This window comes from Eptatretus burgeri, chromosome 1 (genome assembly GCF_056783735.1).
Source record: "Eptatretus burgeri isolate ZD-2024b chromosome 1, Ebu_testis_v1, whole genome shotgun sequence".
Lineage (NCBI taxonomy): Eukaryota > Metazoa > Chordata > Myxini > Myxiniformes > Myxinidae > Eptatretus > Eptatretus burgeri.
In genome coordinates, this window is record NC_140961.1 from 33,966,095 (window position 1) to 33,988,785 (window position 22,691).

The following is a 22,691-nucleotide window of genomic DNA, read 5'->3' on the forward strand; positions in this document are numbered from 1 at the left end:
AAATTTGACCTTGGGGTCAAATATGTTTGACCTGAGGGGCTAACCATGAAGGTCAAGGCCAATCGCCACCAAAAATTAATCAGCTGAGTGCCAGACCATGAACTATATTCCCATGAAGTTTGAAGACGATCCGATCAAAATTACTCAAAAAATAAGGGTTTCGTCGACTCCCCTGATTTGCGCCAAAGTGAACTTGACCTTTGACCTTCAAAATTTTGCGCACTGAAAGGGACCTCTATAGGCCTCTGATATGCGAAGTTACAAAAATTTCCGATGATAACTGTGCTCTGCAGAATTTTTTATATGTGATTACAGACAAACAAACAAAAAAAAAAAATACAAGCTGACTAACATATCTTGCAAAACTTCTTTTTGGCAAGATAAAGATGTTGAAACTTTTGAAACCCTGACCCAAGTACAGTATTTGAATTATTTTCTGTCATTCTTGAGGAGACAACTGAGTTTTGCCTTTCTTAATTCATTTAATTGCTTGCAATTTATGGGATTCCTTTTGGGCGTCTTTTATACTCTATATCACACCCGCTACATTTCCCACAGCAGAAGCAGTTGAACCAATTTAGGTCTTGATGTTTAAGAATAGTTGAACCTTTACCCATTGGAGTATCAATGATCCCATCTGCTTTATTACCCCTCAGCCTGAATTGGCTAAGGGGTATTGTCGTTATAGGCGTTGTCCGGCGGGCGTCCGGGCATCCGTCCGGGCGTCTGTCAACTTTTGGTTTCCGTCAATTTCGAGGAGAAAGCCTTGTCCGATGAAATCCATTTTTGCAGGGTATGTTGGGGTTGAGTAGAGGAAGGTTCCTTTCGAAAATGGGTGCGCTGCGATTTTCAATGTGGCCTCCATGGCAGCCATCTTGAAATTGGTTTCCGTCGATTTCGAGGAGAACGCCTTGTCCGATTAAATCCATTTTTGCAGTGTGTGTTGGGGCTGGGTAAAGGAAGGTTCGTTTCTATATTCAGTGCGATGCGATATCCAATATGGCGGCTCGGGCAGCCATCTTGAATTTGGTTTCCGGACAATAACTTGAGAACGGCTTGACAGATTGATTGTATTTTCATGGGGGTATAATGTGGGTGGTTAGAGGAAGGTTCCTTTCGATATACAGCACAATCCGATATCCAATATGGCAGCTAGGGCAGCCATCTTGAATTTGGTTTCCGGACAATAACTTGAAAACGGCTTGACTTATCGATTTCATTTTTGCATGATATAATGGGGGTGTTTAGAGGAAGGTTCCTTTCGATATTCAGCGCAATCCGATATCCAATATGGCGGCTAGAGCAGCCATATTGAATTTGGTTTCCGGACAATAACTTGAGAACGGCTTCACACATTGATATTATTCTGGCAAGGTATAATGGGGTTGAGTAGAGGAAGGTTCCTTTCCAAAATGGGCATGCTGCGATTTTCACTGTGGCCGCCACGGCAGCCATCTTGAAATTGGTTTCCGTCAATTTCGAGGAGAACGCCTTGTCTGATTAAATCCATTTTTTCTGGGTGTGTTGGGGTTGTGTAGAGGAAGGTTCCTTTCGAAAATGGGCATGCTGCGATTTTCAATATGGCCACCATCTTGAAATTGGTTTGTGTCAAGGGGCTGAGGGGTTACACCCGTTTTGCGGTGCTATTTTTTTTAAATTGATGTCCTACACCCCGATGTCTCTTAGGTTTGTGGTATCCTCTACAAAGATGTTTAAACTTGAAGGTATACCTTCACCCTTATAGTGTGGGGAAAGGAACATCCCATCCCCTGTAATTATTTTATATTTCCCCACCTCGTGTTTCCTCACAATAACCATCGTATTTATTTATTGGAAAACTTCACGTAGGTGAATTCTGATGGATATAATTTCTCCATAAAAAGAAATCATGCAATTATCTTGTTCGGTTATCCTTATATTTACTCTATGTGTGGTTTTTCCAGACACAGGAAGATAAACCAAATTTTTTGGTTCCATATTGGATTTCTAACCAATTGGGGTTGAGTATGCACTGAATGAAAATATTGTATTTGTTCTTATTCCATCATTGTAAGCACCATAAATCAAATTACAGAGAATTAATACCGAATTTATGCCTGAGGATATTTGAATGACATTATCACTGTAAAATGTTCCATAAGTTTCAATATTTTTTGAGGAGAAACCCAATAAATCTCAAAATGAATTATCAATTGTGAAATCAACCTTGTAGTTATTTTTAAGTTTAATCGTTGATTTTGAAGTATGTTTTTGAATATCTACAACAATATTTTTTGGTTCACCACCCTGTTCTTTCATAAGGTGAGCAATTTCGGAAGCGATTTGAGAAATCTCGTATGCTCCGGGTGAAACTGTTATAGTTTTATAACTGCTTCATGGATTATAACTAAACTTGTCATTTTTCTCTGTGATATTAAACAAGGTGTTATAAGTTTCCATAGACAATAAAGATGCCTCATATTCTTTTGTTGCATCAAGTTGTAGTGGGTATGGGAACGAAGATGTGTGATCACTCGTGAAATTAAAACTAAGGATTGTGCTTCTCATTTATAAGTTTTAAAACGTCGGTATATAATTATTAAAATCTCTTTTTTAGTTTCTGAAACACCATACTTGTTAAATAGTCTTGAAAAGAAGATAGCACAAATCATTTTTCTTTCAAGATTCAGTGGCAGAAATTCTACCATTATCTTATAATCTATAAAGATATGTACTACTTTATCATTTTTCAATCATAAAAAATAATTCTCATTAGCATGTACAATTGATATTTTTTCATTTTCATCATGAGAGAGAAATAAACTCATTTAACATGGGATAAAATATCTTTGTATTGACATTTAGTAATTATTTTCATATTCATGAACTAGTCTAAAATGGCTGATGCTTCATTAAAACAATTGTTATTTCCAGCCTTCTTACTACCTAACAACAATAACAGTCAATTAACCAATCGTGATGGGTCAATTGGAAGAAAACTAACACCTGAACCAAGCCTACTTAAAGCCTCAATAATGCGTTTCTCCTTTTCATTCTTCCTTCCTTTACTGGCAACAGAAACTCCATAATCAAGCGAGTTTAGTGAATCAATATATACTCTCTCATCATTTTTTGTATTCAATGGTTTATCAAAATAACTTGATTCACCCCTCACAGTTGAACCTTGTCTTCCATCGTTTGCAAGAAGAAACATTAATCTCAGAGTTAATTTAACAGGTGTTTGAACAAAACTCAAGAACTTTAATTCATCATTAAATATCAATCCCTTTTCTTGAACAAGATGGAATATTGCTGGTTGTTCTGTTGGAATGAAATCTGCTGTGGTTTTTGTATCTGTTGAATATTCTCGTTTTGGAGAGCATTCACAACATTATCAGGGGTTGATTTATCTCTGAATTTATCTATGAATTAATACCAGGTGGGGTTGACTCAGCCTGTCATCCTTCTGAGGTCGGCAAATCGAGTACCAGCATGCTGGTATCCTGTGTCGGAGTGGCGATCCGTCCAGGGTTGTGTCCAATAGCCCAGGAGACTGCTGAGGCAACACCAACGCTCTGCACAGATTATGGTCCCAATGGATGGATGGATGTGGTGAAGTTTCATTGGAATCGTATGGGTAGTTTTTTGAGAAGAAAGCAAATACCTCTTTTGGGGGGCAACCCCCTCCCTCCCCCCATAGACCCCGATTTTTCTAATGGTGTGAACAATCTTTGGTACATCACAAGTGATGAAAGTTATGGTCTAATTTCATCAAAATTGTGTGTGTAGTTTCTGAGAAGAAAGCAAATGCATATTTTGGGGGCAACCCCCCTTAAATCCTCTTAAAGCCAGATTTTTCTAATGTCATGAACAAACTTTGGTACGTCATGGGTGATGAAGGTTGTGGTCAAGTTTCATCGAAACTGTGTGTGTGGTTTCAGAAAAGAAAGCAAATACATATTTTGGAGGACAACCCTTCCCCCGTAGAACCCCTTAGACGCAATTTTTTTTTTATGTCATGAACAAACTTTGGTACGTCATGGGTGATGAAGGTTGTTGTGAAGTTTCATCAGAATTGTGTGTATCGTTTGAGAAGAAGGCAAATACCTATTTGCGGAGGCAACCCACTCCCAACCCCCCCCGCCCCCCCCCCCGTAAACTCCCTGCATACACCCTAAGGGGTTTAAAAAAAAATTTAATGCCGTGAATACTTTGGTACAGCATGGGTGATGAAGGATGTGGTCAAGTTTCATCGAAATTGTGTGTAGTTTTGGACAAGAAAGCAATACCTATTTTAGGGGGGCAACCCCCCCTTCCCCAACCCATATACCCCCTTAGAAACCGATTTTTTTATGTTGTGATCAAAATTTGTTTCATCATGGGTGATGAAGGTTGCAGTCAAGTTTCATCGAAATTGTGTGTGTAGTTTCAGAGAAGTAGTTGCAAGTGTTTGTGGATAGACGGACGGACGAACAGACGGCACGCCATCCTATATAAACCCCGGAACTATGTTCCAGGTGAGCTAAAAACGGGCCTTGTAGCAGCAGAAGTGGACAACATGGAAACATGATTAACTTCTGTTCATAGCATCTCTTTGTGTATTATTACTACAGTGAAACATCAAGCATGTCTGCAGGACTAACCTTGACACTTTTTGTGAGTTCTGGCAAAAATCCCAAGTTGTCATCTGCCAAGGTAATAGCAATGCTTGGCACCATGTCTGCAGGAATTGAAAAGGGTTTTTTAAATCTTCAATTTGTTAAAATCATGATTTAGTTTGAAATAACACACACACACACACACACACACACACACACACACACACACACACACACACACACACACACACACACACACACACACACACACACACACACACACACACAACCATTATTCAAAGAAAATGAAGGGATAGTTTCACATGATCATTTCTTGTGACCATCCCAACATTGTTTGCATTGTTTTTGGAGTAACATCTCCACATAGTTTTGCATTTTTACCTCCACCATACACCATTTTGTGACCATATTGATGTAACAGTAATTTCCAGTTCTAAAGTCTTTTTCTAAGAGTATGTGACAAGAATGCCTTTATCAATTATAGTCTACAACTGGTTTACAAATATTGTAATACAAACTTTATCGACGTGCTCACATTGTTATGGTATTGTACAAACTTTATGAATGATCTAACATTCCAAATAATACGTATTTTATAGAAATAAGTGTTTTATTGCTGTTGATTGGCCCTGTGCCTGCCCTGCACTAACAACGCAGCAGAATGGAGACAGCCAATCGACCTCCCCAGAGTAACACAGAATACATGGGATAGGAAGTCTACCGACTTCCTGATAATCTTCCGTTAACCACACCCATATAGGTCTGATTGACCCTTGAGCAAATGTCTCCAGCAGCCCCCGCCACCATCAGGCTGATTGATAGTCATCGTCCCACCCACCCCTCTGACCCCTTCCTATTCCTTCACAAAGGCATTCAGTTTTGCATACTTTTCATGGAATCCTTTCAAACGATTAAAATTTTGATCAGTTTGCACCTTTCCACTATAAAATGCAATAGATTGGTATTTAAACCAAGTCCATAGCTTAAACCAATTTTGAGTTTGTCTGTCAGAAAATAACAATAAGAATAACAACAACAATAACAATAATAATAAGAAGAATAGCAATAAGAACAAGTCTGAAGACGACGATGGTTCACGAGCGGTATTTGACGATGTATATTGTTTCAGAAGTCAAGGATGAGACAATGTGATAATGTTTGACCAAGTTATAAAAATGATCAACATGATGTGGTACGAGTGACAGGTTATTAGCTGCAAAATGTCGAAAATCCGGTTTCGTTCAACAACTTCAAAAATTTGACCTTTGCATAACCTTTAAAGGTCACAAAACAATGCTGTGGACATTAAAATAAGGAAACAGGATACGTGCTATAGCTTAATGGAGTTAGTTCGTCGAAAAAGGTCAAAAACCCGGTTAGATTCCCACAACTTTGAAAATTTGACCTTTGTGAACGTTAAAGGTCAAAAGTCAAGGATTATGAACTTTGGTGCAAAACTTCCTCTGGAACATTCCAGGAACAATATAACGTCATATAGGCTATATGGCATTTCACACTCCTCGGATTATCCATACTTTGATGAAATCAGCGTAAAAACAAACTTGAAGGGGGCGCCACGGGCAAGGTGTTCGAGATAGAGAAAAATGGTTTCCAGACTTTAGGTGGGGAATGACCTCAAGATTATGCATAAAAAATATTGTCATCCCAGCTCTCAAAGTTTAGGCGGTCGTCTGATTTTTATGTCAAATTCGAAATTTTCTAAGTTCATGACCTTGTGACCTTGACCTTGGGACTAAAATGAAAAATCGAGCTCTGTGGGGCTATGCAGGTGCTATTGGGCTAACCAAATACCAAAACCCCTGCCAGATTTGACAAACCCCCGAGGAGAAGATGCAAATTGAAATTGGCTACACCCCTAAAAACACAATTCACAATTTTCCAAGTTGGTGACCTTGTGGCCTTGACCTTGGGACAAAAATGAAAAATCGAGCTCTGTGGGGCTATGCAGGTGCCATTGGGCTAACCAAATACCGAAACCCCTATCAGATTCGACAAAACCCCGAGGAGAAGATGCAAATTGAAATCGGCTACCCCCTAAAAACACGTTTTTTGGGCGTGGCTCTGCCCATAATGGGCGGACCACGCCCATTTTCAGGAAAACACAACTAGATCATGATATAAATCTCCCACCAAAATTTCATCAGGATCAGATCAAAACCCACGGAGGTATGCTCGGGACAGACAGACAGACAGACAGACAGACAGACAGACATACAGACACACAACAATAACGAATATAGTGGTCACTTTTATGTTTCGTGAATATACTTTTTCGTGAACCAATAACAATAAGAACTGAAGGGCACTCGGTAGAGCGCATACTTCCGCCACGTAATGCCTGATCCCCGAGAACATATCAGGCCCAATACATTTTTGAAACATCATGCAATACAATACGATGTCGTTTATGGCCCGATCTCTCAATGGTGAAGAATCACTTCAAAATTAAATAATTATAGTATCCATATCTGGATTCAGATGTTCACCAAAATTGATTCAATTCATCCTTGCAACATAACCAACCTGTCCACCAAGTTTCGTCCAAATCCATACAAAACTTTTTGAGATATCATGCTACATATCGTTTTTGGCCCTATCTCTCAATGGTGAAGAATCACTGACAAAATTACAATAGTCAGATCCGGATCCAGATCTTTACCAAAATTGAATCTATTCTTCCTTGTCACACACCCAACCAGTACACAAAATTTCATCCGGATCCGTCCACAACTTTTTGAGACATCCTGCACACAGACAGACAGACAGACAAGCTGGTAGGCGACGAGGAATTCGCTAGGATCGAAGCGCTGGATATGATGCTTTTCATTCTGACTGATCCACCGACGAAGATTCATTGCCAAGACGTATTGGTTCACATACAATTGTTCCTCTGCCTGGCAAGATTTTTCCTATTGCGTATTTTGCCAACTGGCACTCCTCATAAAAAAATGACGGTAAATAGACACCCGATTTTTGAAGGACGACCATTTGAAAAATAAAACCTCAATCAAAAATCGGCTCGAGTAAAATTTTCTAAATATCTCGAAGTGTTTAATTCCGGCCTCGTTTCTCTACATTCAAAACTGAAGGACAAGTATTGAAAATACTGTACGCGGTTTTTGGCCGCTGCACAGCAACGGGTGGTTGCTCGGCAACAAAATTCAAACGCCACATTCCCAGCACATATTGCACATGTTGGCAAAGTTTCATCGAAATCAGTTCGCTGGTTCGTGCTGTGGAGCCTTGCGTTGCACACACACACACACACACACACACACACACACACACACACACACACACACACACACACACACACACACACACACACACACACACGGAAAACCCGACAATAAGGGATATCTAGCATATATAGCGAATCCAACAAACAGACAGAAAGGGGTGAGAACATAACGTCCTCCACCTTCGGTGGTGGAGGTAAAAAGAACAATAATAATAATAAGAAGAAGAAGAACAATAATAACTAGAGGGGGAGCACTCGGTAGAGTGCAAAACCTCTGCCGCCAATACTGCTGGGTCACTCAAGTGAACCTGATATCCTATTCATTCAATTTGACGTCAACAGTGCTCACAGAGTTATAATTTGCAACTTTCCCTTTTACTTTTAACTTTTACATACTCAATTAATATGTCATAAATTCCTTGAGACAAATTGATTTTACGTGGGTATATCCAACTGAAGTTCCAAAATCAGCCGCAATTATAATTTTGGCATGTTTTTTGTTGGAAATCACTTAAAACATGTAGAAATGCAAAAAAAAAAAAAAATCGAAATTTTGTTGAAAAAAATTTGCAAACATTTTTTTTTTCTAACAATTTTTTTTGGGGCGGGGGGTTGGAAATCACTTAAAACATGTAGAATTGCTACATGTTGAATGCTACATGAAATGCTACATGAAAAAAAGAAATGAAATTTTGCAACTTTTTTTTCTCTTACAATTTTTTTTTGGGGGGGGGTTGGAAATCACTTAAAACATGTAGAAATGCAAAATTCAAAATGCAAAATGTAGAAATGCAAAAAAAAAAAGTTCAAATATTTTTTCAAATTGGCGCCATAGCGGCCACATTGGATTTTGGATAAAGTCCAAAATCTAATGGCATGATCCTTGGACCAAACCTAACCCCCCCCCCCCCCCCGCACCAAGTTCCGTCAAAATCCATCGAGGAGTTTTTCCGTAATACTGTTCACAAACAAACAAACAAACAAACAGAAAGGGGTGAAAACAGTAACCTCCATCCATCTTCGATGGTGGAGGTTAATAAGAATAACAAGAATAATATGAATAAGAATAAGAACAAACATGCACTTTTGGATGGGAAATTCTCCGCATATGAATGTTAGCTAATATAAAGGTATATAAGTTTTATCCTGCTAGGTTTTTGTGAGGATTTATGTTGTGTTGAGCCAATGGAGTGTCCGGGCCATCCCGACCTCCATAAGAATTCTATCGACTGTGAAAATGGTGTTTTTGTTCAATATACATTACGGTGTACATTTTCCATTTTTGCCAAAGTAGTTGTTCTAAAGTGAATGTACTGCCAATTAATGTCGGGGGCCATCAAGTCATATCTCAAATCTGACATTGATTTTTTTTAGGAATGTACAATTCTTAACATTTCAGGAATTTGAAATTCATGGTACTGAATGAAAACCACTATGTGGTCTATACATCCAACAAGAGATTGCACACTTGGCAGCGTTTCCTTCACTTTACCACTTGGTGTTGCCTTCAGTTTGGTAATTTGCATCTTCCCAATTACCACTAATTTTTTAGGAGTCAAAGTATTTAGCGAAACTCGAAAAAATTCACTATTCCCAGCTCAGAGACCTTCTTCTCCAAGTATTGTCAACACAAGAGGTGGTACTTTGTGACCCAATTCAAAACATCTTCCATGTAATGAACTAAACTGATGACCCAAGTAAGTTGAAACAGCCATTTTCATGGAAACTCACCTGCTACTTCTTTCAAAATATCAAGTGCTGGACCTTCCAGCATTGTGATATGCTGTTGGGCCAGGTTTTCAAACACTTGGTAGTTGATGAAACCAGGGAGCTCTCGACCTGTGTTCTGCGTCATAAATCTTTTAACAGTGTCGTGAAGGTCAGCATTCCCTGGGGTGGGGTGAGGGGGGAGGGGTGAGGAGGAGGGGAGATGACCCCCCAAAAATTCCCATCAAGAATGATTTTTAAAAAACAAAAAGAAGAAATATTTGTAAGAATTGACCAGCCATGAAGAACTTTCCAAACTCAAAATTTAGATGATAAATGAAAACTTAAAATTTAAGTAAAATTCCAGCAATTTCCAAGCAAATAAAATGTCTCCTCCCCACATTCTATTCCATCCATTTTGACCTCCATGAAAAATCTAAAGAGAGACACCAAATTAATGTTTACCTGTTTTAGTTTGAAGGGGCTGTGGTAAGGTATTTCTGTGTCAAGTCTGATGGATTGATTTGAATATAAAGCCTTGGCAGACCAAAACCATAAATTCTGTGCCCAATTTTGACCTATGATCACTGAAATTGAAAGAAACATACCACTCCATTGTCTACCTGTTTCAATCTCAATGAACAGTGGTAAATAAATATTGTTACATGTGTGGGGAGGGGGAGGGGGGAAGGAATGGGAACACACCCCTACATCGAACTGTAAAGATAGGATTGTCTGTGTGCTTTTGTCTGTGATACATACATACATATATATACATATATATATATATATATATATACATATACATATATATATATATATATATATATATATATATACATATATATATATATATATATATATATATATACATATATATATATATATATATATATATATATATATATATATATATATATTCCAGCAATTTCCAAGCAAATAAAATGTCTCCTCCCCACATTCTATTCCATCCATTTTGACCTCCATGAAAAATCTAAAAAAAGAGACCAAATTAATGTTTACCTGTTTTAGTTTGAATACATATATATATATACACATATATATATATATATATATATATATATATATACATATATATATATAAATACATATACATATATATATATATATATACATATACATATATATATATATATACATATACATATATATATATATACATATACATATATATATATATACATATACATATATATACATATACATATACATATACATATACATATACATATATATATACATATACATATACATATATATACATATATATATATATATATATATATATATATATATATATATATATATATATATATATATATATATATATATATATATATATATATATATATATATATATATATATATATATATACATATATATATATATATATATATATATATATATATATATATATATATATACATATATCAACATGAGCTGAGGAGCTTCCATATGCTTCCAAGTGGTTTCATAACTTTATCTTAAGTTTTATTCGATATGTTTTCACTTTTGGAATTTGCTAATGTAGGTTCAGACTGCACAAAAACAATTTACATGAAAATCCGATGAAATTTGCTGAATTTAGGTCTAATAGAGATTTTGTATGGCGAATGTGAGGCTTCTTGAATGTTCTGGGTCAGTGCTACTCAAAGTGGTGGTACGCGGACAAGTGCCGGTATGGGAGTCATTGACTGCCGGTCCGTGGTGAATTTCCAGTTTCACATTATCATAATATATAACATGTCATGTACAAAATGAAAACGTCTAAAATGTTGAAAAATAATATATTTAAGCCGACAAATTCAAAATACGAGAGGGAGAAGTCTATATAATATATATATATATATATATATATATATATATATATATATATATATATATATATATATATATATATATATATATATATATATATATATATATATATATATATATTGTTGCGGATTCGCGCCCGCCGGCGTGCTGACGGCCACGTAACTCGAATCGCGGCACGTCGCCCACCGGACGGACAATCCAGTCGTGACCCTCTCGGACTAACGCCGGGAACCAGTCACGGGTGGACCTTTCGGTCTCACCGCGATCGAGCCAATCAGCCCCCGCGTGGGATAGGGTTGCTCGCCAAATTCGACCTACCTAAGTACCCACGCGGAGGGTAGACCGGGCGATCGCACCTCGCCGCAGGTCGACTTCGGACACGGGCCACTTAAGCGACCCGTTCCGTACTATCGGGTTAACCGAGCGGTGTTATTCGTCGACCTCGACGGTTCGATTAATTATCAGGCGTATTCAGCCCACTACCAACCCTTTACGTGAAGCAAGATGAGGATTCAATGAAAGAAATGACGAAGCGAAGCGGGAAACAGTTCAACACAAAGCACATTTATTCGCGGCACACGGGAAGCACACATATTCAATTCCACCAAAAGCACATAGAAAAGAAAAACACAATGCAATTTACACAAAAAGCAAATGCGACAATGCAGATCTAATACCGATTACGCGAGCACACGGCAACACTTATACAATTTTACTTCACAGACGGCGCCGACAACACATACCCAAAACCAAGGAAAAGAATACCCTCAAGGATGAGGCGGGCCTGAGGCCGAGACCGGGTCGGGCCTACCCGTCTGGTGATGAGACGCGGAGCGGCGATGGTGCCTCAACTCCGCGGGCCTCGCGGGCTGTGTCTGGTAGGGGGTGGGAAAGGGGCCCCCTTGGTCGCACTATCTCAGCGCGGGGGGAAACAGGAGGGGGTTGCTGATGCTCGGGGTGTGGAGGATTTTTATTGTCCCGCGACGAGCGTCTCCACCTCGGCCAGGTCGCGCTGTCGGCCTCCCTGCGGTGCAGCTCCCTGCACGACGCGAGCACCCCCTCGTCTGCCCTCGCCGCCTCTCCACAGCTCCGTCCCCTCCGCTCCGACTCCAACGCACACGACGACCAGCTCCTTCTTGCCAACTCCACCGCCCGCGAAGTCTTAACTCTCTCATCTCTTGACTGACGAACACGGTCGCTTATATCAGCCCAGTGGCTTCGCCCTCTCATCTTTGACCCCCTCCCTTCGACCTTTCACCTCGCTCCCCATTGGCCCGAGAAAAGGTGGGCGTGAATGCTTTTTGATCCATAAATTTGCATATATCGATCGCCCTCCAACGCCCTGGGGGCGGGGCCAATTCGCCCCTCGCTCACCGATTGGACGGCAAAAAGTGGGCGTGTGTCGTTTTTGATCCGTTTTTGAAGCACAAAATCCGTGATTTTGTACACGCTGTTCGGCGCGCGCCCTGCACGAGTCCAACACCGGTACCCACAAGCGGCGCAAGAACGGTGGCGATGCGACGGTTGCGAGGTGTGACGTGAAGGTCGTGGCGGTTGTAGTGAAGCGGCGTTGTGGTTGGTGGTTGATGTTGTGACTGGTGGTGGTAATCATGGCGGTTGGTCCAAAATAAAGATAGTAAAAGAAAAACGGCTATCCTGAAGAGTCGCAGCACGCATAAATGACATGTATTCCCACTAGACAACGGGTTTGGGCCTAACTACACATGTACTTACCGAGATATCTCCACTAAGGGACCTGAATGGTGGTTTGCGAATTTGGTAACCACAACAATATATATATATATATATATATATATATATATATATATATATATAATACAAAACATATCTATCTATAATTCCAGCAATGTGTGTGCGTGTGTGTGTGTGTGTGTGTGTGTGTGTGTGTGTGTGTGTGTGTGTGTGTGTGTGTGTGTGTGTGTGTCCGCTGTTTCTCGACAACCACTAGTCCGATCTAATTGAAACTTGCCAGGTATATTGCTGGGGCCCTGAGGATGTGCCTTTTCAAGGTTTTATATTAATCGGACAAGTGGTTCCCAAGTTATGGCCATTTATTTACCAAACCAATGACAAGACACGTTGTTGCGTGGGCATGGCCGATGGGGAAGGGAAGCTCAGTCGCGTTCCTCATTACGGGCTACAACATAGGGCTTCCGGAGAGTGATGACTTCGTGTATTCTAATAATTTCTCGATTTCTTATGCGCATTTATAGATAAACACAATGCCGCAAGTTATGATCGTTTTCATACGAGACGGTGCATAAATTTCGGTAACATCAGAGTGCTGGTGTGCTCCGAACCAGGAAGTAATTTTTTTTCTCTTCTCTTCTCTTCTCTTTTTGTTTTTCCTTGCAATGACATTGCGAAAAGGCAAAATACGTTGGCGCTAATTTAATATTTGGGCATTAAAACTAAATTGCGAATAATCGTAACTGCGAATAATATGCGAACTTCCGGGCCATGCACGTACGGGCACGCGAGAGCGAAGAAACGGCCTGTGTGGTTGTTTGTTGCTTGCGATTTGAATATTTATTTATTAATTTTTTTATTATTATTTTACGGGCACATACTTGTATTAAAAAATGTGTCAACTTTTATTATATTTTAATATTTTTCTGGTATAAATTAATATTACAACGGATGTTCAAACAATATTTTCTCGGATCAAAAACAAATAATAAAATGGCACAAATATGGTACCGGTCCCTGGCGCATTGGAAAAAAAAAAAAAACTTGCCGGTCCGCCACATCAGATAGTTTGAGAAGCACTGTTCAATGTGGTCTCATGGCCTTACTTAACTCCGATTTGATTTCTACTTCCACTTTTTTTATAGGTCACTGACATAGATTCAGACTCAACTGCAACAAATTTTCTGAAAGTCTGACCAAAATCACCTGTTTCATTGGGGAAATGCATAAAATTTCAAATAACCGAGATGGACCTTAAAGGGACACTGCTGTATATGATTCAATGCATTTACTGTTTGACCTCACACTCCATCCCCGACGGCTCACTGCGGATGCTTTTACCGCTGTGGAAGAAAAATAATTATATTCATGTGTTCTCAATTATAATTTTTCCTGGTACTTCATAAATTGAATTTTTCTACTATAGTCAAATTGGCTGTCAGTGATGTTTCCCTTTTCCCCGAGAGCCTTTTGACCTACATATTGATAAAAGAAATATCTTACTATGAAAAAAGGTCTTGCTTGCTGCATAGAAACAGGGTGACCTGGATAGAAACAGGGTCATTACTTAAAATGATCCCTCAGATATGCGCACATGTGTTTCGGTGCAGTTTTGAATATTCCCACAACTGGGAAGGCAATTTTAGTGTGTCTTGAGTCATGAATCACATTATGCCTTGAGAACGACTGGATGATGCACAAATGGAATATTGTGTATGTTCCGTGTGAGAATTCCCTCCCTTGTGCTGTGGTTAAACCGTGAGAGTCAGATTGGATTAAAGCTAGAGTTTTCTCACTGTTTGATAACCTTGTAGGCCTATGCTATTTTGGCTTTGAACACTGTACATTGCATACATAATAAATGGATGGCCTGCGAAGAGTTCCATTTGAATACTTGTTATAGAAGAATAATAATATAATGCAACATGTTAAGTCAAGAGGCCACTTTGATAACGCAAAGGCCACGGATTCTTTTCCTGCACGGGCCAACACTAAACTGGAATATCTGTGCTTTGCCAGCAGGAAAGAACATAAATGTGATTTGGATAGATGCTGAAGCAAGTGTCGAAGCTTTAATAAAAGAGCCATAGGGATCTTGGAAACACCAGAGAGCCTTGGTTTGTAAATAGAAATGCTGATAAATTGTGAAATGACAATTGTGAGTGTAAAATATATTCTGAACGAGGGTCCATTTAATAGATTGGCAATCACCAGCATTATGAGACAAAATTAATTAAAATGCACTTTGTTCAGGACTTAAAATGATGAAAAGTGGGAAATTGCCTCCAATTGCTCAGCCCAACAAGCTGAGGTCTTAATTTGTACGAGCATATACCCATGCTCCGCACGGAGTTGGATGGGGGTAGGGGCAAAAGGTGGATGAGGCATAATAGTTGATGTTATGGGAAGCTGGGGAGGGTGTTATTCGGGATGTGATGCACTATGGTTACCTTTCCTTAGTTTTCTAAAGGACCTCCCTGGAGATGACATTTTGGGTGAGTGTCTTGTTGCTGAATAGTCATTGTGAGGAATTATTGTCCACTTTGATAGATATCTTGGAGTAACCTCTTGCACGTGAAAATGCAACATATTGTTACGGCTGTGGAAATTCGCAACACACAATAAAGGGTCCTTAGATCAGTTATGACGCTAAGTTTATGTGCAGATAGGTCCCCACCGTTGTTTAAAGGGATTTCTTCATGTTTCACCGGGCTGCGACTCTGAGATAGGGTTTGTCTTTATCTATCATTATTTTGAGCCACCATTGCAACAAACCTCCACACAAACAACAAAAATGTCGCTTGCATCACTCCTCCTCGCAGGGCCTCATATGACCTTGTCCTGTTTCATCACATTTCCGTTATTCTCATACAAAGATCTCATGACCCCAAGATGTGGCGATTTTTATTCGACCCTAAACATGATCTGGATCGTGTATCATGTGGTGCGCCACTCATTCTACCTGTATGCTCTAGCTTTCTGGATTTGTAAAAAGCTGTTTTTATAAGCTATAAACGAGCTATTTTTTAAAAGTATTCCAAGAGATATTTTAAAAAGTATTGACCCCTTCCCTCTCTTCATATCTTGAAAAAAAATCACAAGATGGTCAAACACTTGGAATATGACTTTCAATTCTGATAAATCTCACACTCTCATGATCCCTCTCTGAAAGGACCATCTGGAAACCCTCCTGTCTTTCTTAACAATCATCCTGAAGAAGTTCAGTCATTAAAACGCCTGGGTTTCACTATCAGCCATGATCTTTCTTGGGCAAACCACATTTCAAATTTGGCCTCCAAAGGCAGCTACCAACTGGGTATCCTCATCACACAAAGTCCTTTCTTGGCACCCCTGAACTCACATCTGTTAAAAATACCTTCATCCACAGCTTTATGGAGTGGTTCTCTCCCCTCTGGGCTAGCTCTGGGCACATCTTGCTAAGCTTGATGGGATGGAAACCAAGCCTTTACGATTATTGGAATTACATGCGATGAAGCTGAGCTGATGAGCCTATCACTTTGCCATCGCAGACAGGTCAGTGGTCTCTCTGTCTTCTCCTTTGTGGTCTTGCACCCTCTGCTCTTTCCGTGCTTTGTCCCCCACAGGTTTCTGCAGGGCACACATAGTCCACAATCAACCCCATTCTGGTGAACCTACCTAAATCCAAGATCACTGCTCACCTCCACTCATTTGTTCCTCTTTTTCTTCACCTGTGGAACCAACTTCCAAATCCTCTTCAATCTCATTCTTCCCTCCAGGTCATCAAAACAGCTGTTCACCACCATCTCAGATCTTCCCCAATCCAAAACCATGATCTTTTCTACCCTCATTAACCTCACAAAAATCCCTCCTCTTCCCAATTTTCCCTCCTGAGAGTTTCCTTTTGTATCCATCTTGTCCACCCCATGCATCCTCTCCTGCACCCATTTCCTCCCCACACCCATTGTTTGTCTCACTCCCATTGTCTTGGCCTTCGGTTCTGCTGTTGGTGTTTCCCTCTTGTCTGCTGTTTCTTTTGTGTCCTTATCCGTTCAATGTACTAGTACTGGCTCTTCCATGAGCATGTATACATAAAATACATTAAAAAAGTACAGACTATGTATACATAAAAAAGTAAAGAGAATGCTTGTTTTGTTAGCAAATCCCAAAATAATAGCGTATGAGTACATACATGATTTCTCCTGATCCTTCACAATTTCGAACCATTTTGCAAAGCAGCAACGGGCTTTTGCATACATCATCATGTTCTCCTTGAAGTTGCGATGACATTCGCCCAGTGCCAAGCTCTGGACGTTAGCAGAGTATTTCATAATCAGCTGCAGAGAAACGCAAAAAGGAAATTCATTTAGCAATTCTTTTTTTATGCTGCAGACAATTATTGGTGTCTGTCATGATGGCATCATTTAAACAAACAATTTAGAAGGTCTTGTGGAAAAATTTAACTTACAAAGATTTCAACAACGATAAAAAAACACCAAAGAACTCCCAATATTCCAGTTTCCAGAAAATGAATAATTGATGTAGACATCGAGTTGAATTAAAACACAAACCCCATTAAGAAAGATGATTTGGCTCTTATTATCAGTGGGCGCTCCATACTCAAACTTATTCAGCTCCTCCGTGGTTTCGTAAAATTTTCTGTTGACTTCTTGTCGCAAACATGGAAGGAGATGCTGCAAAATAAATAAAAATATAATACAAACAATCCCAACTGTTAAACAACTGAAACTTTGATATTAATAACCATTTTCTTTTCATTACAAACTCTGCTGTTGCTTTGTGAGGATTTTGACCCATCTGGCATGCACTCAAATTTCAAGAAGAAAGAGGCCATTTGACAGTGGTGCCACACCCCAAACTCAAATGGTCTCTTTCCCCACATCTCCTTGCCATAATATAGGCTCTACTCCCAACAATAAATAATGGACGTGACAACTAGTATCCAGGCAATGACATCAACAAGCACTGATCTGCAAGTGTCACATTGCAGAATACGTCAATGTGACAACATCAAGGAGGAAAGGGGGAAATAGATTAAGAAAATAAGGAGAGAGGTCTCTCCAAAGAATTACTCCTCGGAGCATTTTGTAGGAATGGGAAAGGGGAAAGGGGAAAGTAATCCACTCATTTTGTATGCAACATGTACATACCCAACTGTTGAAAATTTTTTTTTTTTTAACAGTGATCCAAGTCTCATGGAAAAGATTCTCCATAAATCAAATGCAAGAGAAAATAATTTTGGCATACATCCAGTAGCCTTTTACATAAATTACAAAGACATTAATAGACAATGTACAAATATTTAATGTATGCGATTTGAATCTTGGTTCCTTGCATCATAAACCAAGGGTTCAGATGGGAACATAGACAGGTAAAAGCAAGTAAATCTCACGTGCATTACTTACTTTTATTTGCCCAACAAGTTCTGTGGTGAGCCTATTAGCGAGCACTTGTGTGGTACATTTCCCTTCAATATACCTAAGGTGAAACATACAAAATATTAATAACATGCACTGAACATTTCATATGACCTTTTCATGCATGTAAAATATATAAAGATGACATTTTTGTGTTGTGGGCAAAAATCTATTTCATCGCTTGAGGTTTAAGCCATGGTCTATGCAGTTACCCCTTGGTATTGTTAAAACGATAATAATTCATCTGATGATCACACCCATCAATTTGACTTCCAAACACCATTAAAATTTTGCTGCCTAATAAGAAGTCAGGCTTTCCACCAGGCTGAAAAGAAAAGTGTTATTTGCAGATGGCCCTTAACAGGATAAAGCGGTGGTTATCATTCATTCTAATTCCACTATGATGCATTCACCAGTGTTTCAAAGTTGGAATAATCAGCAAAAAAGGTACAGAACTAGAAAGCATCCCAAAATACAAACCCCATCCACATCTACTTTGCATTCAACCTGAACTTGATAAAAACAACGGTTCAAAAAAAAATTTGTAAAACTGTATAAAGGAGATGTACAGACAAGATGTCATTGAAAGCGTGGATCTTAGTTTTGACCAAGGAAACCAGTAATTCCAGCAGCTTGACTCCGCATACAGCACCTCGAGGAGGAGGAGAGGAGATTGGGACCATACTCTGTGCAGAGCGTTGGTGCTGCTTAAGCAGTCTCCTGCCTTTTCGATTTTTTTTGATTTTTTTTCGATCCTAATCACAATGGGGGGGGGGGGAAGAAGAGAGAACACTTTTTTTTCTTCCTGCGGTTTTTGCAAGGGAAATGACAATTCGCGATCATGCAAAGTGTGTTATGTCAATGCTATAGGCTAAAGTCTGCAGACTGTCGTGATGTATTCCTCGTCAGCCAATCTGCTTCTTTTCCGAAAGAGAAACATGGCAGGCTGGCTAAGCGGGTGCCAAACCCATTAAAATCTCAGCCTGCTTTAGCTTTGCAGAAAATCCTGCCAGCCTTTAGCTGAAGACAAAATCTCTGTCTGATTTTCTTTCCTTTAACTGTGTGGAAAGTTTTCTGTTGAACATGTGCAATCTTATGAAAATGTGCATTGACCTTGCTGATATTGTGCAATGCAACAAAGTTTAGATGGAAACAACCACTCCTTTGCCATTTTAAATTTCCAAGCAGGTGCACCAATATATATATATATATATATATATATATATATATATATATATATATATATATATATATATATATATATATATATATATATATATATATATATATATATATATATATATATATATATATATATATATATATATATATATATATATATATATATATATATATATATATATATATATATATATATATATATATATATATATATATATATATATATATATATATATATATATATATATATATATATATATATATATATATATATATATATATATGCCTGGTGTTGGCTTAATGGTTAGGGTGGTGGGCTTAGGATCCGAGGATCCTGAGTTCAAATCCCACTCGGCTGTTGAATTAATACCAGGTGGGGTTGACTCTGCCTGTCATCCTTCCGAGGTCGGCAAAATGAGTGCCAGCATGCTGGTATCCTGTGTTGGAGTGGCGACCCGTCCAGAATTGTACCCAATAGCCAAGGAGACTGCTTAGGCAGCACCAACGCTCTGCACAGAGTATGGTCCCAGTGGATGGATGGATATATATATATAATCCACTGATGGGCTGGATCTGAATGAAAATGTAATTCGCTTGTTTTTGTCACTGAACCAACTCATCCACAACTTTGAGATATCATGATATATATAGTTTTTGGCCCCATCTCAATTTTAGAAATTAGGCCTGTGTTGACCTTTTGACCTTAAAAGGAATTGGTGATTTAATTTAGTGACCTGATATGCAAATCCTGTTCAAATTTCAAGTCAATCGGATGAAAATTGAGTTTAGAAATTGCACCCAAGTTGTTGACCTTTGGCCTATGTTGACCTCAAAAATAAAAGTTGGTTGAATTCAGTGACCTGATATGCAAATTATCTTCAAATTTCAAGTCAATCAGATGAAAATTGAGGATTTTAGAAATTTGAAAAAGTTGTTGACCTTTGGCCGATGATGACATTTTGACCTCAAAAATAGGATTCTGTCAGACTACCAACTCCACCGTTTGGTGAAGTTTCGTGAAGATCGGTTTGAAATTGTGACCTGTATGCGATTAAAGGTGAGTGGACAGACAAACAGAAGCAATCACCATACTTGTGAAAAAAAAACATTTTTGTCAAGTAAGCGGTCGTAGACCAGTGCTTGTGAAATCAGTCACTGTGACATTGACCATTGGACATCAAAAGGAATATGGTTCTTGCATTTTCATTGCTCAACCAATTCAGTGACCCAATATGTAAATTCTGTTCAAATTTGAAGTCAATCGCATGAAAATTGACGATTTGGTGACATTGACCTCAGAACATTTTACCCAATTATTGGCTGCTCTTAGAGCACCCTTATTCTGGACATTTCCATCTGTCAGTCTGTCCGCGAAACTTTGGTCAAGCCTAGGGGCTAAACCACTCAACCGATTCCAATGAAATTTGGTAGGTAGGACCAATATTTCTGGGAATCATGTGCTTTCGAATATGGGACCCCGGGCCCAAGCAACGGCATAGCAACGGCCCTTTAAAGTGGTCAAAAATCTAAAAAAAAATCGAAAAATCGAAGCTTAGAGTTCTGTGTGCAATCAATCTTGCTCCCTTCATGCCAATTTGCAGCCCAAACAAAAAATATTTGTAGGAGGAGATAGGTTTTGGGCGAGTACATGTCGAACATTTCAGAAACGGTTAATTGCGAATATCTCAAAGAGAAAGAGTCTGATTTTGATGAAACTTGGGGTGAAATGTGTACAATGTGGCTAGCATGTACACAAAAATGAATGGTTGCTATGCACATCTCCGTTGCTTAAGGCCCAGTCACACTTTGACGTTTTAGCCAGCTTATGCCGATTTTTGGAAAATTTGTGTAAAACGCTGGTACACGTCGAATACGTTATGGGTAAGTTTTGATAACATTGAGAGCACGCTGAAAAACACTGCCATACGTCGTAGTACGCTGGCTTTAAACGTTGTACTTCTCGGTTGTCCTCAAAGTTTCCATGCTTGAAATTTTAAGACTTATGCCAGCGTATGACTCACAAGTTCCGCATAACGCTGGCCATAAGTTGTAGCCACGTTACGCGATCGTTGACACACGTTGCTTGTCAGTTACTCATAAGTCGAAACACGTCGAGGTAATGTTTAGCGTACCCTAAACTTATTTCTAACCTATGAGTAACGTGTTGTAGGCATGTTACGCGATCGTTGACACACGTTACTTGTAAGGTACTCATAAGTCGAAACACGTCAAGGTAATGGTTAGCGTCAGTGTTCCAGACTCCCTGGGGTTTTTTTTTTCTTCTTCTTCTTCTTCTTCGGTATGACGGTGATGTCGACACTGCGATTTGTAGTGCGGTTATAATATAATATTAAAAGGCTGCCGCTCAACGATTTAAATCATAACCGCACTAGAAATCGAAGTGTCAACATCACGGTCATACCGAAGAAAAAAAAAAAAACAGGTAGTCTGGAACACTGACGCTAACCATTACCTTAAGTGTTTCAACTTATGAGCACCTTACAAGTAACTTTTGTCGACGTGTGCCAACGTTCGCATGTCGTGCGTACAACTTATTCCCATCGCACGCGGAACGTGTTCCATACGGCAAGTACGTCGTAAAATGTTGAACACGTTTATAATTACAAGACGTACTCCACTTAATACGACGTATGATAGCGTACTTTAGCGTTTTATTCACGCATACCAAACTTACCCATACCGTATTCGACGTGCGCCAGCGTTTTAGACGCATTTTTCAGAGGTCGGCGTATGCTGGCAAGATCGCCAAGGTGTGACTGCGATGTTGACACTTCCATTTCTGCGGCGGTTATGATTTGAATCATTGTGCGGCAGCCTTTCAATAAGCTACGTCACATCATCGTCGGCGATGCGTGCAGCGCGCTATGCAGAAGCTAGACTATCGTTGGGCATAGGTTGGGAAGGCCGACAACAGGCTCAGCATTCGTTGGTATAAGTTAGATTTAACACAACGA

At 39.2% G+C, this 22,691-nt stretch overlaps 1 protein-coding gene across 2 annotated transcripts in view; it reads right to left on the reverse strand.

Annotated features, from left to right (window-relative positions):
* The window catches only part of LOC147034194 (interferon-induced GTP-binding protein Mx1-like), a 94,453-nt gene that overhangs the window by 21,595 nt on the left and 50,167 nt on the right, over positions 1–22,691 (reverse strand). For both annotated transcript variants that reach the window (XM_085878436.1, XM_085878447.1), the window contains 5 exons: positions 18,523–18,595; positions 17,668–17,790; positions 17,289–17,433; positions 9,592–9,750; positions 4,623–4,699 (listed from right to left, as the gene is read on the reverse strand). In XM_085878436.1, the coding sequence (XP_085734562.1) occupies positions 4,623–4,699; positions 9,592–9,750; positions 17,289–17,433; positions 17,668–17,790; positions 18,523–18,595 (577 nt within the window). The remainder of the gene's footprint in view (positions 1–4,622; positions 4,700–9,591; positions 9,751–17,288; positions 17,434–17,667; positions 17,791–18,522; positions 18,596–22,691) is intronic.